A 22827-nucleotide genomic window follows, 5' to 3' on the forward strand; every position below is an offset into this window, starting at 1 on the left:
TTTTTGGACAAATTTGGAAGCTTGTGATGTATTAAGCCTATGAGAAAGCTAGAAAAAAGGGAATAGTTGACTTGTATGGTCTTTTCAAAAAGTCCACACAGTGTGTAGGTTTTGTTCCAGAACTAATTAGTGACATTTTTAAAGTTCATCCAATGTGTGGATTACATATTAAGAAGCAGAAGTTCTTCTTTAGATCCACATGACGTGTGGGTTTTTCACACAACGTGTGGACTTTGTTTTTCATGTAAACAGTCTTCTCTTCTTTTTGGTGTGTTGTCTCTTTGGCTCGACTTTTCTCACCGTCCATTTCCACAAATTCGATCGATTAGATGCCCTCATCAAAGCACATATACATCATTAGATAGCACCTCAAACACTCTTTAACTATAGCTTGTGATGTATTAAGCTTATGAGAAAGCTAGAAAAAATGGAATAGTTGACTTGTATGGTCTTTTCAAAAAGTCCACACAGTGTGTAGGTTTTGTTCCAGAACTAATTAGTGACATTTTTGAAGTTCATCCAACGTGTGGATTACATATTAAGAAGCAGAAGTTCTTCTTTAGATCCACATGACGTGTGGGGTTTTCACATAACGTGTGGACTTTGTTTTTCATGTAAACAGTCTTCTCTTCTTTTTGGTGTGTTGTGTCTTTGGCTCGACTTTTCTCACCGTCCATTTCCACAAATTCGATCGATTAGATGCGCTCATCAAAGCACCTATACATCATTAGATAGCACCTCAAACACTCTTTAACTATAGCTTGTGATGTATTAAGCCTATGAGAAAGCTAGAAAAAATGGAATAGTTGACTTGTATGGTCTTTTCAAAAAGTCCACACAGTGTGTAGGTTTTGTTCCAGAACTAATTAGTGACATTTTTGAAGTTCATCCAACGTGTGGATTACATATTAAGAAGCAGAAGTTCTTCTTTAGATCCACATGACGTGTTGGGTTTTCACATAACGTGTGGACTTTGTTTTTCATGTAAACAGTCTTCTCTTCTTTTTGGTGTGTTGTCTCTTTGGCTCGACTTTTCTCACCGTCCATTTCCACAAATTCGATCGATTAGATGCCCTCATCAAAGCACCTATACATCATTAGATAGCACCTCAAACACTCTTTAACTATAGCTTGTGATGTATTAAGCCTATGAGAAAGCTAGAAAAAATGGAATAGTTGACTTGTATGGTCTTTTCAAAAAGTCCACACAGTGTGTAGGTTTTGTTCCGGAACTAATTAGTGACAATTTTAAAGTCCATCCAACGTGTGGATTACATATTAAGAAGCAAAAGTTCTTCTTTAGATCTACATGACATGTGGATTTTTCACATCGCATATGGACTTTGTTTTTCATATAAACAGTCTTCTCTTCTTTTTGGTGTGTTGTCTCTTTGGCTCGACTTTTCCCACTATCCATTTCCATAAATTTGATCGATTAGATGCCCTCATCAAAGCACCTATACATCATTAGATAGCACCTCAAACACTCTTTAACTATTTACTACCATGACGAGAATATTGTAGAAAATTGAAAGATGGCATTAATTCATGACCAAACTACAATATCTATATCAAGGCTAATAATGTGTCCATATAGCTACAATAACATTATCCAAGTACAGTGTAAAGTTGTATTTTTTATGGTAAAAATTCTATACCACCTTGGAATCACATGAATTTTGACTTTTAAAAGGGGAATGAATGAGAAGCTTACGAGAAGAAGAGCACCATTTCTCATAAGAGGAACGAAGATTAGGCCAATCAGAAGAAGGGCAATATGAGAAATGGTGAAGCCATAGAGATAAAACTTGTTCTTGTTCCTCATCTAGTGTCTCTATCATCCCTTCCAGAATTCTCTCTACTTCTAACCTTTCACTTGAGCTAAGAACAGGTGCATCAGTGCCGTTGCTTCCTCTGCATAGCAATGGCAGCCATGCCATTAGCATATCCTTATTTGTTTGCCTTTGTTGCTGCTTCTTCCCTTCTTCTTCTTCTTCTGTTTCTTCTACCCTCAAATCTTTGGCTTGCTTCAATAGAAATGCTGCATCATAAGTGACCAAGGTTAGGGGACAATTTCCATTTAAGTATGCTTTGAATGATTGTAAATGAACTAATTTATTGAAATGTTTAAACACGAATTTTTGTTTCCAAATGGCAGTTTCCTTCTATTCACCTCATAGGCATTTAAAGAACGAGAGGAACAATTGAAATTTTGGGTCAAAGCATATGTATTATCAGACAAGATTAAGCGAAAGTTTTTAGAAAATAATCTAAATATGAGAAATTTTAGGAACCGCGTAAAATCTTGAATGCAGACAAAAAAAAATGATGATCTGTTCAGTAGCATAATATCCGTTGATCAAAATAGCATATTCTTAGAAATGCCCACTACATTCACACATATGTGACCATTTCATTGTTGGCAATACATTTTTTACTTCAATTCATACATTTTTTAGAAATTGCTCCCCTTTTTCTTCACCATTACATAATTGGTTCTCAACTACAAATAAAACAAAATACAGAAATTTAAACGAAAAAGAAAATATTCAACTAGTTTTTTAATCCAAAAAAAATTTATTCAGATTCGAATGAGGCAATTTTATTAGATAACTTAGGGAATTAGGGAATATAGAACTTACCTGAAACTTTCACCAATGAACTTTGCAACCGCGGTTCCGCTGCGAGAGACAGCCAAGCCAAATTCGCAGCCGAAGCCCACCTCCAAACTGCTTCCTCTCCGCAGCCACAGGCCACCAACTTCTCTGTCAACCAAAGCAGCTCAGCCGCCAGCTTCTCCTCCGATCTATCCACTCCTTCTCTTCCGCTCCCAGCCCAGGCACCCAACGTCCCACCTTTAACCGACCGAACCGCCTTCAAAACACGGTTCAACCGGAACTGCGTCGGCCAATTTCCGATCCGCTCACGATCCAACTCCATCATAGCGGCTTCCAGTTGGCTAAGAGTCCGTTCAAAAGCCGCCGCCAAACTCGACCGGTTTACTTCCCGTAAAACCTCGACGTTCTCTCTTTGATTCTCATCAATTAGTCTCTCCGCTAAAGATCGAACAACTTCATACTTCCTGGAACTAACAGGGACATCGTTAATTATCGATAAGATTTGTGAAAGTGCTCGAGAAACGGCAGAATCTATAAATGATCCGTTTGCGCCTCCGGTGGCAAGCAAATAGTCATCGGTTTTCGATTGTTGTTTGATGAAATAGAAATTATCGAGAAGAGGATTTAGAGAATGCAAAAAAGAAGGAAGGAAACGTAGAAGGAAGAGAAAGAAAGTAATAAGTAAATGGCGAAGTAATTCAAGTAGCTTGAATTTTTCACCGAGATTGATGAAGGATTTATCGGCGTAGAGAAACACAGGAGTCACAAGGTTTTTGAAAAGTAAAGAAGCCATGGCTGCGGAGGAGTTTTCCATCATGCCCATATTTCCTGTAAAATACGAAATGGGAAAAAGAAGGAAAAGTATATTATATAAGGTAATGGTACGCCAGGCATACCACATCAAAATATGATGTGGTATGCCATAGCCACTAAAATTAAAACACCTGTGCAAAAAATTTCAACTAAATAATTATTATTTTTGTTTTTTTATGAGACGTCCAAAACCAATCTTCCTCAAATATAAGATCATCTCCTATTCTTACCAAAAAAGATCATCTCCTATCAGGTACCATGAGTGTTTTGTTCGTTCTCCGACCATCTTCGATCGTCCATCTCCGATTGTCCTTCTACTTGGCTCCTTTTTTTTTAGTACAGGTGACTGGAAGATGTAATTGATTAATGGAGAATTTGTATCTGAAATCCACTCAGCACCTACAAATGGTAAAAGGACGACAACAAGAGAAAATAGTTTTTTTTTTAGTTTTAATTGCAGAAAATTCCACAATGAATTAATGGAAGTTCATGTAAACCAGGACCATAATTCAATTAAAATTAAATAATGTTTTGAGATTGATGCTTTATTAATGCTAAAAATTGTTTTGGGGAAGAAGAATTTGTGAATGAAATCAGTGAAACCAAATACAAGTATGTATTGCCCAGGAGAACTTCCCCTACTTGACTAGATTTCAGGCAATCATTCAACAATTGTAGTTCGAAGTCAGATCTAGGAGGGAGGTGATATTTGAGCGAATTCAGACGGAACTGACCGGAAAACCAAGTAGTTGGCAGTATGAGATAAATCAAGCATGAACATTGGTGGTCGCCGGAAAAGGAGAAAGAACGGGGTAGTGGTGGTCGCTGACGGTGGAATACGACCTGAGCAGTGGTAGGCGACGGCACTTTCTCGTGTGAAAGATGAGATATAGTTTTGGGGCAGATTACTTTAACTACCCTTATCCTAATTATACTTAGTTGGAATTTTTTGTACAGATGTTTTAATTTTAGTGGCTATGGCATACCACATCATATTTTGATGTGGTATGCCTGGCGTATTATATAATTTCTCGGTAATGGACGGTTCTTAAACATAATTAATTCTATAATTACTATTATATTAGTGAAACGAGGAGTAATGTGTAATAAAAGAAAAAAAAAACAGGATTTTTTTTTTTGACTATTTGTATTTTTTTAAATACCATCAAAACAGGGATTAATAAAAAAAAAAAGTGTATATCATCTCATTTCCTTGATAAAAAAAAATATACAACAACAAAAATAAAGAATAAAATCTTATATAAATATAGATGATGTATAATACAAAATTCATACAGGTAAGAAAAGAACTACAAAAAATAAAACAAACAATTAAAGGTACTGATAACATAAACAGATGAAACTCCAAATTCGCACATGAAATCCAATCTTCATCATTTAAACTTTTCTGAATTTTTGGATCTGAGTCTTTTCTTTTGCAAGCACGTAAATATAATGTCCGCAGGTAAATTTGCTGTTACAGTTTGCTGTTGGAACATGCTATTTTTCTAGCTATAAAAGGCAAACATGAGGTGTCAACCTACTTTTATAAAAATGTGTTTTTCAGTTATGAAATGCAAACAGGAGGTGAAAAGGGAGTTACCAAACACCCCTGTAGTGATCTACGCATAAGATCTGTCATTTCTACTCTTACTAAATCAGAAATCGTTACAAATGAAAAGATAATAAACAACAAATGCAATTCAAGTAGATTAAAAGATATGGTTAAATATATGGAATCCAACTAAAATAAATATATAGAACAAAAAAATTTTAAAAAACCGAATGGTGTAAAAAGGGAAAAGGAAAACAATTTTCCTTCTTTCTCTTCAAATAGAAAACTGCAACTTGAACGAGAGAGGAAACTCAATCAACAAAAAAAAATGATTAATGAATTAAGTGAAAAGAAGTAGTAGTTTTGGTGAAGAAGCAGTTTTCACACGTGACCGTCAAAAGAAAGACATTTGGATTGATGAAATTGAATTGGTTAAATATCAATTTGATTTCAAAAGGTGAATGCTTGCAGTTAAATTAATTTGTTTGTAGGATATAGTTTAAAAAAAAACACATTTGGTAATCAAAAACATATTTACCTCCAACATCAGTGTGATTTACCTACATTGTCAAGTTAAATTAATTTTAAACATCATTACCAATCTTCTCTTTAGTGATGAGTCATATGATCATATCATTTCTAATGCACATTTGCAGCATGCTGATATTGTAAGAAATATTCCACAAAAGTGTACCTTACGCATGGATTAATAGGACCCTTCGAATTAAAAAAAACTCACAGAAATTATCTGATTTGAAATAAATAATATTCCTTAAGGATACGAATGGTACCTTCCGGCCACATGGATTGATATCCAGCAATTCCATTGTGCGTACGGTGAAGGAAGAAGAGCCGTTGAATCATAAAAAATGATTATGCAAAAGACAATAAGCACATGACAAAGCGTGTCACCTGACCCATAAAGGCTCGAAGGGTTTAGGCCCAATCAAATTATAACATCTGCCAGTATGTTTGTTATATGGCAGGGTGCATCACTTGACGTCGCTACAGTCTGAAGGTTGCAGAGCCAATCGAATGCCAACACGTGTCTAGTGAGTCATTAAGGCACATTCTTAGGATAAAACAGGTATCCATTGCAGGTACTACATATAGATAAGTGAGTAATCCACAAGTGGGGTTTAAACATTTCAATTATCAATATTTTTATTGTCTTCGTCTCTCTTCAACATTTGCTAACTTAAGTATCAGAGCGGGTTCGTCGGATGCTGATCCCTCTTTGACTTGATGTTATCTCCACTTTATGTTACCCACGGAAGTTCTAGAAAGACTACACATATTACACAACATCATTGGTAGGGTAAACGTGGATCAACACGTCTTCCAAATTAGCAATATGATCGTGAAGCTGCCACAAAACTTTTGTACAATGATCACTTTTCGGTTAAACTGGTTTATTCGGATGAAGTATTTTACAGACTGTTTGGATGAGTAGAAATTTTTTCCAACGTATAGTGGATGACCTAAAGAATCACACAATAAATTTTCTAACAAATGGTTGATGCTGCAAAAAAAAAAGATTATCTCCACTATAAAAATGCATTTCGGCTATGCACATACTTGCATATGGATCGCTCGTTGATGCTTTCAATGAATACGTCAAATTAGTGAGTGCGCGGCTTTAGAATGTGTGGAAAAAATTATGTGATGTTATTGTGGTGTATGGACTTGTGTATATGAGGAGGCCTAATGTTGACGATGTACAACATTTGATTTAGATGCACTAGAAATGTCATGGGTTTCCTAGGATGTTTGGCAGTCTTGATTGCATGCACTAGGCGTGAAGTTGATTTTTAACTTTCTTTCTTCAAATTTTAATTTAAGAATCAAACAAATAGGTTGTTGGAGATGCTCTAAGGACCTACTTGTGCGTCGGAGTGTTTCCAAAGACTGTTCCCTGCACAGGTGAGTCCGAAGGTCATATCAGATTCTCACGTCTCCATTAAGCTCTAAGAAGAATGAACAAAAAAAATTCTTCTTCAAAGATTGCTAGGGTTTTTTCAAATAGAAAATGAGAGAGCTGCTAGAGTTTAAAGTTGGATTAAAGTAATTTATAAAAGTGAAAAGGTAAATTTATATTTAAAATAAGAACATGATAGACATCATAAACTGTCAAAACCAATGTTAAAATAAATGACTTTAAAGTAGAATCATGGTCATTTTCATAAAAGAAATGTGAAGAATTAATATTAAATTATCAAATTAAAAGGTAGTTTAAGTTTTTCAATTTTATAAATTAAATGGGTACGTTTATGATAACTTTATGTGACAAAATAATACGGCTTAAGAGATCATGGGGCTCCCGACTATGTTCTAAAACGCGAATTGGCCTATTGATTCACAGTTAACCTCCTAAAATTCATGTGATAAAATAAAAATAGATTTTAGAAATGTTGAAATATGACACTTTAAGTAAGTTAGGGAATTAATAAATCATTTTAAGGATTTATTTGTTTCACCTCGTTGTTGTTTATTGTTTCTGTTACGATTTGCTGTTTGAAAATACTTCTTTTTCAAAAAGTAAGAATTCATGCTTCTATAAAAAAAACCATCTAACTAAATACCTAAAATTCTATTGAAAAGATAAACAAAAAGTTAAAAAGCAGCAATCAAACATCATCTAAGAATTAGGGGATTAATAGATATATTTTAGAGAGTCAGTTCGTGAGATTAATAGAACATTTTTAAAGTTCAAGCGGAGGAATGGATGTATTAAGCCAAATAATATTATTGAGAAATCCTTTCAAAAAAAATATTATTGAGAAATTGAAATGGATGTGGTAGCGTGTGGGGACAATTGGAGTTAATTTTGTGGTGGAAATAGTTGCTCACTTCAATCCTAGTACTGCAATGAGAATTTTTGTTAACAATAATTAAAATATGAATGAATCTGTATAATAATAGTCAAATTAAAGAGAAAATAGGACACGAGTTATTAAAAAAAGTTTTGTTGATTTTTATTTTATTTCTTTTGCAAGAAATTATCACACAAATTCAAACTAGAGTTGCTACAAAATCCAAAAAGGAATAAAATAGACCATAATAGCGATAAAATAATTAAAAAGAATCGAAAAAACAAAATAACTATAATTAAAATATTGAATGAAATCTCTTAAAAAAAAATATTGAATGAAATTTTACACAGATCTAAAAAATAGCTTTTAGAAAATGGATTTAAATTGATCCTATAAAAATAATCATAATCATGCGGATCTAATAATTTATGTTACATTGATTATAAATAGTCTAAATAAATTGCTTAAATTTATGTTGAATTCGAAAAAGATAGAAATAAAAAACCAAGAATGATAAATGTAAATCAAATTGAAAAAAAAAACTCAATAAGAGACATAAATTCTAAATAAAATGAAAATACACACTAATAAAATGATAGATAGACGAGAGGAGGAGAAGGAAAACAACTCCCTTTCTTCCTCCTCAAAGAAACAAAAATGGACTATTTTAGTTGTGTATTAAACATGTAAATTGAGGGGGTTTTTTTGTTTGTTTTTTTCTTGATCCTTTTCCCTACTTTTACATACTCTTTTAAGTGAAATATGTCTCTGCCTTAAAGTCATTCTTGGAATTATCTTAGAGCCATTATTGCTCCTTATTTAGGATGGCAACGGATGAGAAAAAACTGAAAACCGTAGGAATCTAAATCAATAAGATTCAAATAAATCGAAGTTTTACCCCGAAAATCAAATTTGGATGGGTAAATGTTACTACCTCGACCCGTGGGAATCTTCGTCCCGTCCTCAAAAAAACCGCCTGTGAGGATACCCAAAAAATAAAATAATATAATATATATATATTATTTTTAATTAAAAAAAAAAGTTAAATTAACGCAGATAAACAGAACCAATTTTTTTTATCATTATCCGAACACTATGTTTTTTTGTTTAATTTGTCTAACAAAAATCATTTAAATAGAAATGACACTGCTTCTCATTTTTCTCCAGACCATCAAAAGAAAATAACTACCAGACTGTTTTTATAAGCCTATGTAACTTTTCAAAGAGTAAATATATATCAATTAAAAAGCTGCAATGTTTCATAAAAACATTTTCAAAATCATTTTTCAACGGTTAATAATTCAAAAACTTGTCCAACAATAAGGTTTATACTAGTGTATAAATAAACCATAAATTTTCCAAATGTGATTTATTTTAATTTTATTTGCGGTCGGGGATTCTCTGTTATCCATGGGTATCCATGTGGGCGGATGTGAGACTAAAAAATCTCCAAACTTTTTTTTAGGATTCCCTGAAACCGCCTCCAAAAATATTAGAAACCAAATCCCACTCCATTGCCACCCCTTATTTTCTTTAGAGAATGTTATAAAAGCTAATGATGAAGTAAGAGAGTTCAATTCTTTCTTTTTTTGTGCAATTTTATTTTGGAATAAGGTATCAAAATAGGGCTAAAGTTTTTGGAGAAGTATCAATTTAAGCTTCACGTTTAAAACAGCACCAATATAGGCTTAACGTTTAAAAAATAGTACCAATTTAAGCCTTGATAACGAAACGTGACACGTCATTCATATTACTCTGTTAAGATCTTTCAATTATACATGGAAAGAAAAACCAGAACTTAACGGATTAATATGAATAACGTGTCACATTTCGTTAGCGAGCCTAAATTGGTATTCTTTTTTTAAACGTTAAGCCTACATAGTGTCATTTTGTACGTGGAGTCTAAATTGATACTTCTCCAAAAACGTTAGGCCTATTTTGGTACTTCAACTTGGCAAATATTTTATCTTAGACACTTCTAATGACTAAAATTAAATGCTGAATTTGAAAATATTAGTTGAGAATGTTCAACTTAAAATTTTAAGTTAATTTTTTTGACTTAACTGAATAAGTGATTATGTGACGTAACTGAAATGTTTAAGTTGTGTTATCAAACAAGCTTAAAACCATTAAGCACTTAATGTATTAATTTTAAGTGCTGAAAGTCGTTATCAAACAAGACCTAACTTGACATATTTTTTTTTTTGGTTAACCTAACTTGACATATTGATTAGCTCAAATGGTATAGTAAGTGTAAATAAATTTTGATGAAGCATGTGAACTTTTTTTTTATATTTCTTCCATGGATTTAATTGCTTTATTTCTTTTCATAGAAAAATATTATCCCATTGTGGATTTTATAAGGTGTTTTACGTTTTCCATTTCTTATTGTACTTGTTCTTTTCATATCTAATGAAACTATAGGCATTGTAATAAATAAATAATAAAAAAAAGGTTAAGATTAAAAACCCACATGAAGCAACACCATCAATCTCGGCGACAAACCCGCCTCATCCATGGGCAAAAATTTCTTCTATCTTCCTGGACCATCTCGTTTATGTGGCACAAAAAATGTAGCAATTGGTGAACATCTCAAATTTAGGGTTTTGGAGAAATTTAAAATAAAAATAAGTTCAAAACACAAAATATTAAATGAATTATCAGTAATCTCATTTGCTTTTGTTCGTCCAATTCTTTCTAAGGTTCCAATTGTTCTTGTGTTGTCAAATGGCCCCCGATGAGATATTCTGTGCCTCACTGGCGACGGGCACGTGAAGATCAACTATGGGTAAAAATGCTCAAGCGGGGGATACGGAGGCAGTGGCAGCAGTGGTTATGGTGGTAAATGTGACCATGGATATGGCAATGATCATTGATCTCGTTCCTGTAGAGGCGGTGAGGCATCTGAATGTTGGTGTCTATGAATTTGGTTGAGTTTGAGTTAGTTTCTCTGTTATGATTCATTTTAGGGGTGATTTAGTTTAGTAGGTTACTATAAACAAACGGCAAATTAAATCAAATTTAAGGGTGAATTTATGCACTAAACCTTTATTTGGAGCAATTATAAACTTAGATAATCATTAGAGCAATTATAGACCTAAATAACGGAACTCATAAAACGAGACTTTTATGTGTTTGGCCCCAGAAAGATAAAAAGTGTGCTGCCTCTCATCAAACAGATAATAAGCAGATAAATACGATCTACATCCGCCTAACAGAGATTAGTACAGTAGTTGTATATTCAATTCCACCCCTGCAAAATCAATTAAATTTTAATATTAGAACTAAAATGAACAGCATATATTTTCAAATTTAATGGAGAAATTGAAGAACTTAACTTTGATATTAACAACTAACCACTAAAAGTAACCTCAAGTCCTCAACCAAAATAAGAACATCAAATACCTACCAGGTACAGTATATGCTCTCCATAGGTAAAGAACGTTAACAAATGGTAGCATTTCAGATGAGCCAGCTCATGATCCAAAACATCTAGTTATAAGTCAAAAGGCTAATGTTAATACTTTCTCATTGCCAGATTTCTAAACTTTTGCTAAACAAACAGTTAGGGATTTTCTGAAAGCCTTCTGCAGCTTCATTAGTCTCTTCTGTTGTAAACGGCTATTGAATAAGCCTCCCGTTGCATTTCGTGCACCTTGACACCAACTGATCCTTGCTACTTTTTAACTGGAAAACTTCAATTACCTGTAAAAGTTGTTCAATTTCAGGCAGTGAATTATATGTGAGGACTCAACATATTATGTGCTTTAGTCCTAACGACAGAATAATATCATTCTTCTTAGAAAAACCAAATACCAACAACACATCTCTTAAGGTCTACCATTTGCCTTCATAGTAAACACAAACACACAAGCATCAATATTCCTCAGAAACAGACATAAAAACACAAAACATTGTGGATAAGAAATCATTCCGCAAAATGAAAAACAGTCCCATGAATCGTTTTAGGCGCATTGAATTTCATCAACTCACAATGGTCATTCCTATATACATCTCCTTTTTCTCCCTATTCTCTCTTTTATGTAATCCACAATATATAACATGTCTATAAAAAGGAAGAGCTGAGACAAGAATGTTGAGAGTAATAGGGGCATGAAAAACCACATTTGCGTCACCATTTAAGAAAAGAATTCAGAACGGTAAAAATTATCAGTGCAAGCCTCCACAGCTAGATTGAAATGAAACTCAGTAGAGTTGAATTCTAAAAGTGGTCTACACTACACAAACAAAAAAAATTGTTTCAATGCTAAGAAAAATAAGACTATCAAAATTCTCAACAAACTTGGAGATCATACAACAATTGCAACCTTTATCTTAAATGATACAACTTCATATATAAGACAAACATGTCATTTCATCTTTGATTACTACTACTAGCCGTCATATCAAAGAGTATTCCCATATCATTCATAGCTTTATTAGCTCAACTAACAAATAATTCAATTAATATTCAAGACAACAAAATAGCACATACCATTTAGACACTAACAAACTAAATGTTACACATACCAAAAGATTTGCAGCAATTAGCTGCTCTCTACATTTTGGCGGCACCAATCAACGCTCCCGCCTGGTTGGTATAAGGCACTTTCTGCTGCGAAATTACAGATCTTAGCAACTCAATTGCCTGCGCCTTGTCAAGGCTAGTGAGCCCTCTCCTCGATCTCAATACCACAAAAACAAAATTTGCACATAAAATTAACGGAAGAATAACATTTTATCTGAAAAGTAATTTAATGCTTCTAAAAAAAATTTAAGATTCTTAAATTCATTAAATTCATAATACCTATGTTGGATGACTCCCTGTTTGTTCCAAGATATTTTCCAAATGTATTGGTTGACTCGAACATCTCAACCAATTTTGTACACAAACAAGAGTTTCCACAAGCCTAGGAGTTGAAGCACTCCAAGATGAATCAAACCCACGGCCCCCAGTGATAAAATCAGATTCAGAAGCAACAGTAGACACGGGAATAGCCAACACATCTCGAGCTATCAAAGCAAGTGTGGGATATGTAGGCGCATTTATTTTCCACCAATCCAATATATCAAAAGAAGATGAAGCTTTCCCATGATAACCATCCAAATACTTATCCAACTCTGATTTCGAATATCCACCATTATCACTAACTTGCTGCTTCTTAAAAAATAAATAAGCATCTAGGGCCACATCATGAACATCGCTTAAGAAACTAGAATCTATTTCTTCGTCACCACTAGAATTCCCACTAAATGAAGCTCGGAATGTGTCATAAGATTGGAACAAAGAATCTAAAACACTTTTCACCTCGTCTTTCAGTTTAGTTGCTCTTGTAGCATCACAAATGTTTTCAATAATGAAATTCACACATTTCAACTTGTATCTCGGATCAAGAATTAGTGCAATAAACAACAAAATATTGAAGTTATCAACATCCAAATATTTCTCAAACTTTTTCTTCATCTTCAGAGCCATTACTCTCAAAATAGCATCATTACTATCAATTTTCGAATCAATCATGAAACCAATACCAAATATCTCTTTCATATATTCATTATTAGTGATATGCAAAGAACCAGATAAACTCAAAGTAACATCATTGAAAAACTTAAGAAAATACAACAATGATCTAGTATAACCCCAATCATCAGTGGTAGGTGTGCCGCTCTTCATAGTAAGTTCCATAGTATACTTTTTATCAGTCATCTCCAACAAATCAAAAGCTTTCTGAAATTTCACTGCTGCCTTTAACATCAAATATGTGGAGTTCCATCGTGTTTCAACATCTAAACACAAATGACGCTTAAAATCTATCTTCTCTTTCTCTACACATTTATTAAACTTTTGGAGTCGAGAAGGAGAGGATCTCACATACTTTATGGCATTACGAATTCTCAAAATAGAATCATGCATTTCAGACAAACTATCTTCCACAATTAAATTTAGAATATGGGCAACACATCTCACATGCAAGTATTCACCTCCCAAAACTGTGCCCTTCCAACTATTTAGTCTTTTCTTCAAATATTGGAGCCCTACATCATGTGAAGAAGTAACTGAAAACACTCTATCAATCCCCCAATGAAGCAAACATCTCTCAACCGCCATACCAATTACTTCCCCAGAACGGTCAGAAATAGGACAAAAACCAATGATTCTTTTATGCAATTTCCAATCATCATCAATAAAATGTGCAATTAAACACAAATAAGACAAATTCTGAACTGATGTCCATGTATTAGTGGTCAAACAAATTTTAGAGGATAACTTCTTAAAATTCTTTTTCAACTCACTAATTTCCTCCTTGTAAATGACATAGCAATCTCTTCCAATAGTTCTACGTGAAGGAAGAATAAAACGAAGACGTGGCTGCATTACACGACGAAAACCACGAAAGCCCTGATGTTCAACAAAAACAAAACCCAACTCGTTAGTTATGGTCATTCTAACAAGCCCGTTTCTACACTCTTCTTGATCCGATTTCCAATCAGTGAGCAAATCAACACAACTATCAGCATCAAGTTTAGGTGCAGGTGTAAAATCTAATGTTGACTGACCTTTATCAACATTATAAGGATACTTTTTACACCTACTCAAGTGATTACTCAAACGACTAGTGTCAGTAGAAGATGGACATGTAAAAGACATGGTACAATACTTACATGTAGCTCTAGGATCACTAACATCATTATTTTTATCAAAGTGCTCCCACACCCATGATTTTGATTTTCTTTTACGCAACTTTGAAGTAGGAAGTTTGAGGATAGGTAGTTTTGTTGCAGTGTTTTCCTCACTTGAAGGTATGGATGCATTTTCCTCATTACTTGCCACATCCGGATGAGCACCTGAAGTAGAATCGATTGTTTTATCATTATCTCCGGTTCTAGACATCTGAAAATTATATAGAAAAAAAAAATTAATACAAATTACAAGCTAAAGATTATTCATCTTTTGACCCCAACAATTCATTGTGTTTGGAATCATGTGAATAACCATTGGTGCTTTTTAGTTAAAAACTTTAAAAGCTAATTAACAGAGAAAAGGCTAATAGATGCAAACTTTGATTTAATTAGTGTAGGTAAGAAAATTGTACTTTTAGACAAATCAACTTCGATTTGATCTATAAGTTGATTTCTCCGAAAGTAATATTTTCTTACCTAAACTAATTAAATCAAAGTTTGCAAATATTAGCGTTTCTCTATTAAGTTATTAACAAAAAGCATAAATGGTGTCTAGGAAAATAATGATCAGTTAATTTCCTCAATGGTGTGTCTACTGAACAAAAAACACTCACCATAAAACACGTTAGTTAAGCTAGTTGGATACCACAAATATGACAGGATTTTTCCTGGTAGATCTAAACATAAACACCATTGCACATGAGAAAATTTTGTTTCAAGTAAAAAAAGACATTTGATTTGGGGAAAACTAGTGAATAAAACAACATTAAACGCAAGGTTAATGAATAAGAGAGGTAAGATGAATTTCAAAAGAAGCTGGACTGGAGGTATTCAAATGGACAAAAAAAAAAAAAAGTTAAATTCTGACCCGGAGAGGAAGGGTGCTTTCTGCAGACGGACGGCTTTGGAACGGACGCCCAACGGCTGCCGGCTTGGACGGACTGTGGATGGCTGCTTCTAGAAAACCAAGAAGAACAGTTAGGGTTTAAACACAAGATTTTTACTTCTACTATTTTTTTTTTTACCAGGCCAATGTAATTCGAGAGGGAAAACAGTATAATTTAACATTGGTGTAATTTAAAATCCGATAAAAAAAACTTCTTTTTCACCTCAAAATATGGTTTGAAACTAGTAGTTAATAAAAGGCTTAATACCTACCGGTGTTGATCACATGCACCTTAATAAGCATATAGAATTTGTTCATTCATTGTTAGAATAAAAGGTGTAATAGCTACCTGCCTGATGTAATAATAACAGGTTACATTTTGTCACTTAACTCATCTGGTGACCAATCTATTTGTTTCGCAACTTAATAAATGTAATATTTCGTCTAGAACCAAAAAAAAGTAATATTTTGTACTTTTAATATGTTTATATGACATTGAGTAACCCCTTCAACTGATTTTGTACGATTTATTAGCTTTCTCAACTCACAAAATGTTAATATTTCATGTCATTTAGCTTTTTATGTCTATTTCAAAACAATGAAAGAAAATTTCACATCAAAATGCATAATGTGTATTAACAATGTTTTAAAAACTAGACCAAACCGATCAATTCAACAAGTTGGACCTTAAATCGACCATGAGTCTTGCCCGATTATTGGGGGTACGGTTTATTTATATTAAATCAGATTGACCCGGTTTTTTGAAAGAAAAAAAAAATTAGAAAGGAAAAAAATAAAAAAACTGATTTGATGATAAAAAAATAAAAAAAATTGAATCCTAAATTATAAATAGGAATTTTGTGTTACTTAATTTCAATTTTATTTTCTTCAAAAAAAAAAAACTTTAGTTTTAGTTTTATTATTTATGTTGTGTTAAATTCTAAATTATCAATGATTTGTGTTAAGTAACTTCAATTTTAATATTTATGTTATGTTAAACTAAAGATTTGCTTTTAGTCTTCTAAAAAAAAGTTTTGTTTTTGGATTTGTGAATTTTTATATTATATTTAATTAAATGGGATATTATTATTATTATGGTGTCTTCTATGGTTACTTTGTTTTTGACAAGGTAAAGTTTACTTTGTTTTTTACAAAGTAAAGTTTACTTTGTTTTTTCACTATTGGATGATGGTGGACTTTAACAAAGTAAGTTCATCCAATGGTGGTAAAAACAAAGTAAGCGTAGTCTAACCCTATTATTATTATATATCGAAAATTTATTTATATTTACTAATTTATATATATAATAGATTTATGACATCATCTGGTTGAACCATTGAACCATTGATCCAATCACAACACCGATTTAATGTCATGTCCGATTTTTAAAACATTTTATATTGGAATAGATGCAAAATGTGTGTTCGATACTAAATAAGCATAAAAATAATCAAATGTATGATAATTTTTTAATTGAGTGGGCTTATAGATTGGGTACTAAGGCCTTGTTTGATAAAGCATTTAATTACTTGAATTAAAATGTTAAGCACTTACTTAATTTAAATAGTTAATTAAGTTAAAAATCACTTATTTTGATAAATCAAAATATTTAACTTAAAATTTTATTACAAGTGCACGGCTAATGGGCTGAAAACAGAACAGACACGTGTTTAAGTTGCCGAAGATGATACTTGTTGCCACCTATATTACGGCTAATGAATTTAATAAGGCTAAGGGAGCACGTTTTGCATATACAGTTATCATGAAACCTTTGAGGGCTAGTATGGTGGCTACATGTCTTCAATAGGTGTTGGGAATTGGGAAAAGGATGCAAGGAAATGGTCCCAATGGATCTACTTAGCCTTATTAAATTCATCAGCCGTTATACAGATATTCTTGTGGTTGATGACAATATGGTAAACGGCAGAGTTGCTGCAGGCGCACTGAAGAAGTTTGGAACGAATGTAGAGCGTGCTGACAGCGGCAAAGCAACATTAAAGTTGCTTCAACTATCACACAACTTCGATGCATGCTTTATGGATATTCAAATTCCAGAAATGGATTGGTAAGTTATCTAGATTTAGAGTTTTGAAACATTGAGCTCAAACATGGTTTTGTTAAAATTCTTGCTAGGGTCCAGAACTGGTATATCAATTCTGTTTCCAGAACTGGTATACCACTTCTGTTTCTAAAACTGGATACTAGTTTGTTTCCAAAAGGTAACAGTATCACTAAATTTAGAGTTTGCAGTTGGACAGTTATGATCAAGTTCATATTTTCTGATATTAAAAAAGAAATGTAAACATATTTTTATTCTTTTGTTACTGAACAGGTTTACTGAAGAACTGGAAATAGAACATGCAGTTCTTGAAACAAGAACTATCCAGTTCTGTCTTCTGGAAACAGAACTTGCAGTTCTACAAACAGAATTGGAATTTCTCGAAACATAACAGGTACCGGTTTTGTTTCCAGAACTGATAGTTCTTGTTTCTAGAACAAATCTGGGCTTCTTATTCGATTTGATTTGGGGATATCTATTTGGCATACTGGTCTGTCATACTGATTTTGCTAATTAGGACATTTGTAGATTCACATTTGCTTGGGATTGACTATTGACTACCATAGTATAGCTAAAAACTGTACATTGTTTATAATCAATATACATGATGAGTGTTCTCAGAATTGAAAGTAAAATGAGAGTTAGACATTAATGTCAAATATGTTTGTCTGTCTAAAACTTATTAGTGTGATCAATTAGTTATGGAATTTTCTTGTTATTTTTTGTAGACTATTTGATGCAACAACAGTTTGCCACTTGACCGAGCATATATTTGGACAATCAATCAACTTTTTGGTTCAAGATGCGGAGATTAAATTTTCAAACAACTTTTTTTTGATATATTTTGTTAGATAAATAGGAAATTGTATATATCTCTCTTGATGAAATTAACTTTACAAACAAGTTTTGGGATATATATTGTAATTATTGGATGATTGACCTTTCAATCTTTATTATATGATAACTTTTTATGGTTAATTTGTGTTAAGATGTTTTAATTGTGAAAAATGATGATTTAACAAACCATCATTTATTATTATATATTTTGTGATAAAGATGTTTTTAATTGTGAAAAATGATGATTTAATAAGAGCACCACTATAAATATATTTTAATAAAGGTTTTTAATTATTATAATTAGTTTATAACAAGGGGCTTTTGAACATCTAAATTAGTTTTTAATAAGTGTTTTTTGTCTTATTATAATTAGTTTTAATAAGTGGATATTTAATTATTACAAATGTTTTTTTAATAATGGTAGATTTTCCATTATTGTAAGTTTAATAATAAGCGGGCTCATTTCCATTATTAAAAACAATTAGCAAGGCAACGTTTAACAAGGGGTCCATAAGGGGTTTTTTCACTTATTAAAAGCTTTTACTAAGGGTATTTGGACTTTCAATAACGATTTTCCCCCTTACTAAAAGCCATTTTTTTGTAGTGTTTTATTTGATACAGTTATAGCGAATCCAAAAAAGAAAACAAGTTCTACTGGACTAAAAGAAATAAGTAAACAAGTTCCTCGATGGTCATACAAATTAATTGACGATTTGGAACAACAAGAGGGCAAAGATGATGCAGAAAACCTGACGGACGATCATGAAATTCGGTCACGAAAAGCCAAACTTTGGCTCCAGGATTACTTGCCAGGACATACCAGGCTACTTTGTTATCTGAAAGAAAAAGGACCTTTCTTTATGTGAAGAATTAATATTGTGCATAGCCAAAATGCATTTTTTATAGTGGAGATAATCCATTTTTTTGCAGCATCAACCATTTGTTAGAAAATTTGTTGTGTGATTATTTAGGTCATCCACTATACGTTGGTAAAAATTTCTACTCATCCAAACAGTCTGTAAAATACTTCATGCGAATAAACCAGTTTAACCGAAAAGTGATCATTGTACAAAAGTTCTGTGGTGGCTTCACGATCACTGTACCAAGTCAATAATTGGAAACATTGCTGATTTGGAAGACATGTTGATCCACGTTTACCGTACCAATGATGTTGTGTAATATGTGTAGTCTTCTAGAACTTCCTTGGGTAATATGAAGTGGAGATAACATCAAGTCAAAGAGGGATCGGCATCCGACAAACCCACTCTGATGCTTAAGTTAGCAAATGTTTAAATATTGATAACCGTGATGTTTACACCCCACTTGTGAATTACTCACCTTATCTATATATAGTACTTGCGATAAGTAACTGTCGTAATCCTGAGGATGTGCCGTAATGACTCACTAGACACGTGTTGGCATTCGATTGACTCTACAACGTTCAGACTATAGCGACGTCAAGTGATGCACCCTGCCATATAGCAAACATGTTGGCAGATATTATCATTTGATTAGGCCTAAGACCTTCGAGCCTAAATTCATTAATCGATCTTCTTGTTGATTAGGTTTTTTTTTTCTCTTTCAAGTTGCAATTTTTTATTCGAGGAAGAAGGAAGATTGTTTTCCTTTTTCCTCCTTACACCGTTCTGTTTTTTTTTTTTTTTTTGTTCTATAAGTTTATTTTAGTTGGATTCCATATATTTGACTATATCTTTTAATCTACTTGAATTGCATCTGTTGTTTATTATCTTTTCATTTGTAATGATTTCTGATTTAGCAAGAGCAGAAATGATAGGTCTTATACGTAGATCACTACGGGGGTGTTTGGTAACTCCCTTTTCTCCTCATGTTTGCATTTTCACTCCAAAAAGGAGACTTTTAAGTGACTAGTTAAATATCTCTTGTTTACTTTTCATAGCTGAAAAACACATTTTTACAAAAGTAGGTTAGACACCTCATGTTTGTCTTTCATAGCTAGAAAACATCATTTTCCAACAACAAACCATAAAAACAAATTTACCTACGGGCCCTATATCTACGTGGTTGTAAAAGAAAAGACTCAGATCCAAAGATTCAGAAAAGTTTAAATGATGAAGATTGGATTTCATGTGATTCTCTGCGAATTTGGAGCTTCATCTATTTACGTTATTAGTACATTTAATGATTTTTTTTTGCTTTTTATAGTTCTTTTCTTACCTATATGAATTTTGTATTATGTATTGCCTAAATGTACGGTTTTATTCTTTATTTTTTTTATTATACTGACATTTTTTTTATCAACTAAATTAAATGAAATACACATTTTTTTTATTAATCCCCGTTTTTATGGTATTTAAAAAAAATACAAAATTCTTATCCAAAAAAGCTTGATTGGTCTCCTGAACTTTTAAACTGTTCTGATAGCCTCCTGAACTTGCATAAAATGTTAACACCAATAGCACCTACAACCTCATCAGGCATAGAAGATAGTGTTGCTTGAACAGCTTCCTCTGAACTGCCCTGTATAAGGTTTCAAACCAGAAGATTCACATGCAATTGAAATTTAACATATGCACGTGATGTATTTAACATGTAGAAAAGGGAGTAAAAAGGGATTATACTAGGGGACTTTAGATTACCTTGAAAGGATCCAAAGAAATGATGGAACAGTCATTGAGAGAGAACCAGAAAACAGAAAATACTCAAAACATAAAGGGTTATTCTAATAGAGCTGATTAAAAGCCTTTAAAACTTCAAGAACAAACGTATAAAAAATGAAATAACAAATTAAACAAGTAGATAACTGAAAACCCTAAATTCATCGAGCAAACCAATGAGCAAGGGAAACCCTTGAGGAATCAAAATGAGAGGAAGTAAACAACAAATTTAGACAAAGAGCTCGAGCACGTGAAAGGGTTTTAAGAAGTACCTCCTTCTCCAGCTTCAAGTGATGGCCATTGGAGCTCATACGATGGTCTGCGTTGAGCGGTAGTCGCACAGATGAATTAGGTTGAGAGCAAATCTAGCCGGTCAACAATTGAACAGAGTGAAATGATTTCAACAACCACTCAAGGGAAACCCACATTTGAGAAGGAAAGGGTTTTGAATTTTGAGTTCAGAAAATGAAATTTGGGGAGGGAAAAACGAGGAGTGGAAAATGAAATTTGGGGAGGGAAACCTAATTTGTGTTCCGCGGTAAAGCCAATAAGTTTTAGTAAGCGGCTTATTTGGTATTATTTCTAAAGGATGGTTTTATTATTTCTATAAAAAAACTAATAATTGATTTATTGGTTATTATTATAATTTATAATTATTTATATTTTTTTTAATATAAATCAAAATCTTTTAATAAGTGGTTTACTTATTATTATTATAATTAATAAATATTATATTTTTCTAATACAATTATTAAGGGGTTTTAATTTTACTAAAAAAATAAAAATAAAAATATTTTAATTAAAAGTGAATTAATAAGGGGAAATTTTAGTAAAAATAAAAAAAAAAAGTGTTTTGTTTATTAATAATATAATAATAGAATTTACCCTTATTATATGTATGAAGAATGTACTTTTAATAAGTGTTTTTTACACCCTTATTAAATTTTGCTTACTAATGTCCATTTTTCTTGTAGTGAAAATTTTATAATTTTTATTTGATTTTCTAAATCCATTTTTTCTTTGTTGTCATCTGGGAAAAAAGAGAGTCCCTTAAAATTGAAACTTGATTTTAATTTTCCGCCAAATTCATTAATTAAGTTTAATAAATTCCAAGGGATGGAAGGGCAGAGGCCTTTGGTGTCCCCTCCAGTCAAGAATTGGGGCCTCAGAATCACTAGCCAATATGCTTTTCTCTCATGTCTTTCTTCGTTCATGGTTCGATATTCTGGTATCCTAGGCGTAGAGGAACCACACCAATCCATCCAGAACTTGGTGGTTAGGTATGGATGTATTAAGTCAAATAATATTATTGAGAAATTGAAATGGATGTGGTAGCGTGTGGGGACAATTGGAGTTAATTTTGTGGTGGAAATAGTTGCTCACCTCAATCCTAGTACTGCAATGAGAATTTTTGTTAACAATAATTAAAATATGAATAAATCTGTATAATAGTCAAGTTAAAGAGAAAATAGGACACGGGTTATTAAAAAAAAAAAAATTTTGTTGATTTTTTTTTTTTGCAATAAATTATCACACAAATTCAAATTACAGTTGCTACAAAATCCAAAAAGGAATAAAATAGACCATAATAGCAATAAAATAATAAAAAAAATCCTAAAACAAATAACTATAATTAAATATTGAATGAAATTTCCCACAAATCTAAAAAATAGCTTTTAGAAAATGGATTTAAATTGATCCTATAAAAAAATCATAATCATGCGGATCTAATAATTTATGTTACATTGATTATAAATAGTCTAAATAAATTGCTTAAATTCATGTTGAATTCGGAAAAGATACAAATAAAAAACCAAGAATGATAAATGTAAATCAAATTAAAAAAAAAAACTCAATGAGATACATAAATTATAAATAAAATGAAAATACACACTAAAAAAATGTGCAGATAAAATGATAGATAGACGA

At 32.3% G+C, this 22827-nt stretch overlaps 2 protein-coding genes across 7 annotated transcripts; both read right to left on the reverse strand.

Annotated features, from left to right (window-relative positions):
• LOC136226392 (uncharacterized) lies at positions 1-3467 on the reverse strand. 3 transcript variants are annotated; one of them, XM_066014858.1, is made up of 3 exons: positions 2643-3467; positions 1715-2041; positions 1-1087 (listed from the first exon to the last, which is right to left on the reverse strand). In XM_066014858.1, exons 1-3 carry the CDS (start codon positions 3439-3441, stop codon positions 981-983), a joined length of 1233 nt encoding a protein of 410 aa, XP_065870930.1. In that variant the 5' UTR covers positions 3442-3467; the 3' UTR covers positions 1-980. The 3 variants fall into 3 exon arrangements, with proteins under 3 accessions (XP_065870930.1, XP_065870929.1, XP_065870932.1); XM_066014857.1 differs by lacking the exon at positions 1-1087 and adding an exon at positions 1114-1457; XM_066014860.1 differs by lacking the exon at positions 1-1087 and having other exon boundaries at positions 1519-2041; positions 2643-3466.
• Positions 3468-10853: 7386 nt separating this feature from the next.
• On the reverse strand, positions 10854-15481 carry LOC136225530 (zinc finger BED domain-containing protein RICESLEEPER 2-like). Of its 4 annotated transcripts, XM_066013593.1 has the most exons (6): positions 15349-15480; positions 14463-14645; positions 12607-14199; positions 12330-12484; positions 11209-11504; positions 10858-11052 (listed from the first exon to the last, which is right to left on the reverse strand). In XM_066013593.1, exons 2-3 carry the CDS (start codon positions 14631-14633, stop codon positions 12607-12609), a joined length of 1764 nt encoding a protein of 587 aa, XP_065869665.1. In that variant the 5' UTR covers positions 14634-14645; positions 15349-15480; the 3' UTR covers positions 10858-11052; positions 11209-11504; positions 12330-12484. The 4 variants fall into 4 exon arrangements, with proteins under 4 accessions (XP_065869662.1, XP_065869664.1, XP_065869665.1 ...); XM_066013590.1 differs by lacking the exon at positions 15349-15480 and adding an exon at positions 15095-15301 and having other exon boundaries at positions 10854-11052; positions 12607-14691; XM_066013592.1 differs by having other exon boundaries at positions 10855-11052; positions 12607-14691; positions 15349-15481.
• Positions 15482-22827: the final 7346 nt, after the last annotated feature.

The sequence above is a fragment of the Euphorbia lathyris genome, chromosome 4, assembly GCF_963576675.1.
Source record: "Euphorbia lathyris chromosome 4, ddEupLath1.1, whole genome shotgun sequence".
In the NCBI taxonomy this organism is placed as follows: Eukaryota; Viridiplantae; Streptophyta; class Magnoliopsida; order Malpighiales; family Euphorbiaceae; genus Euphorbia; species Euphorbia lathyris.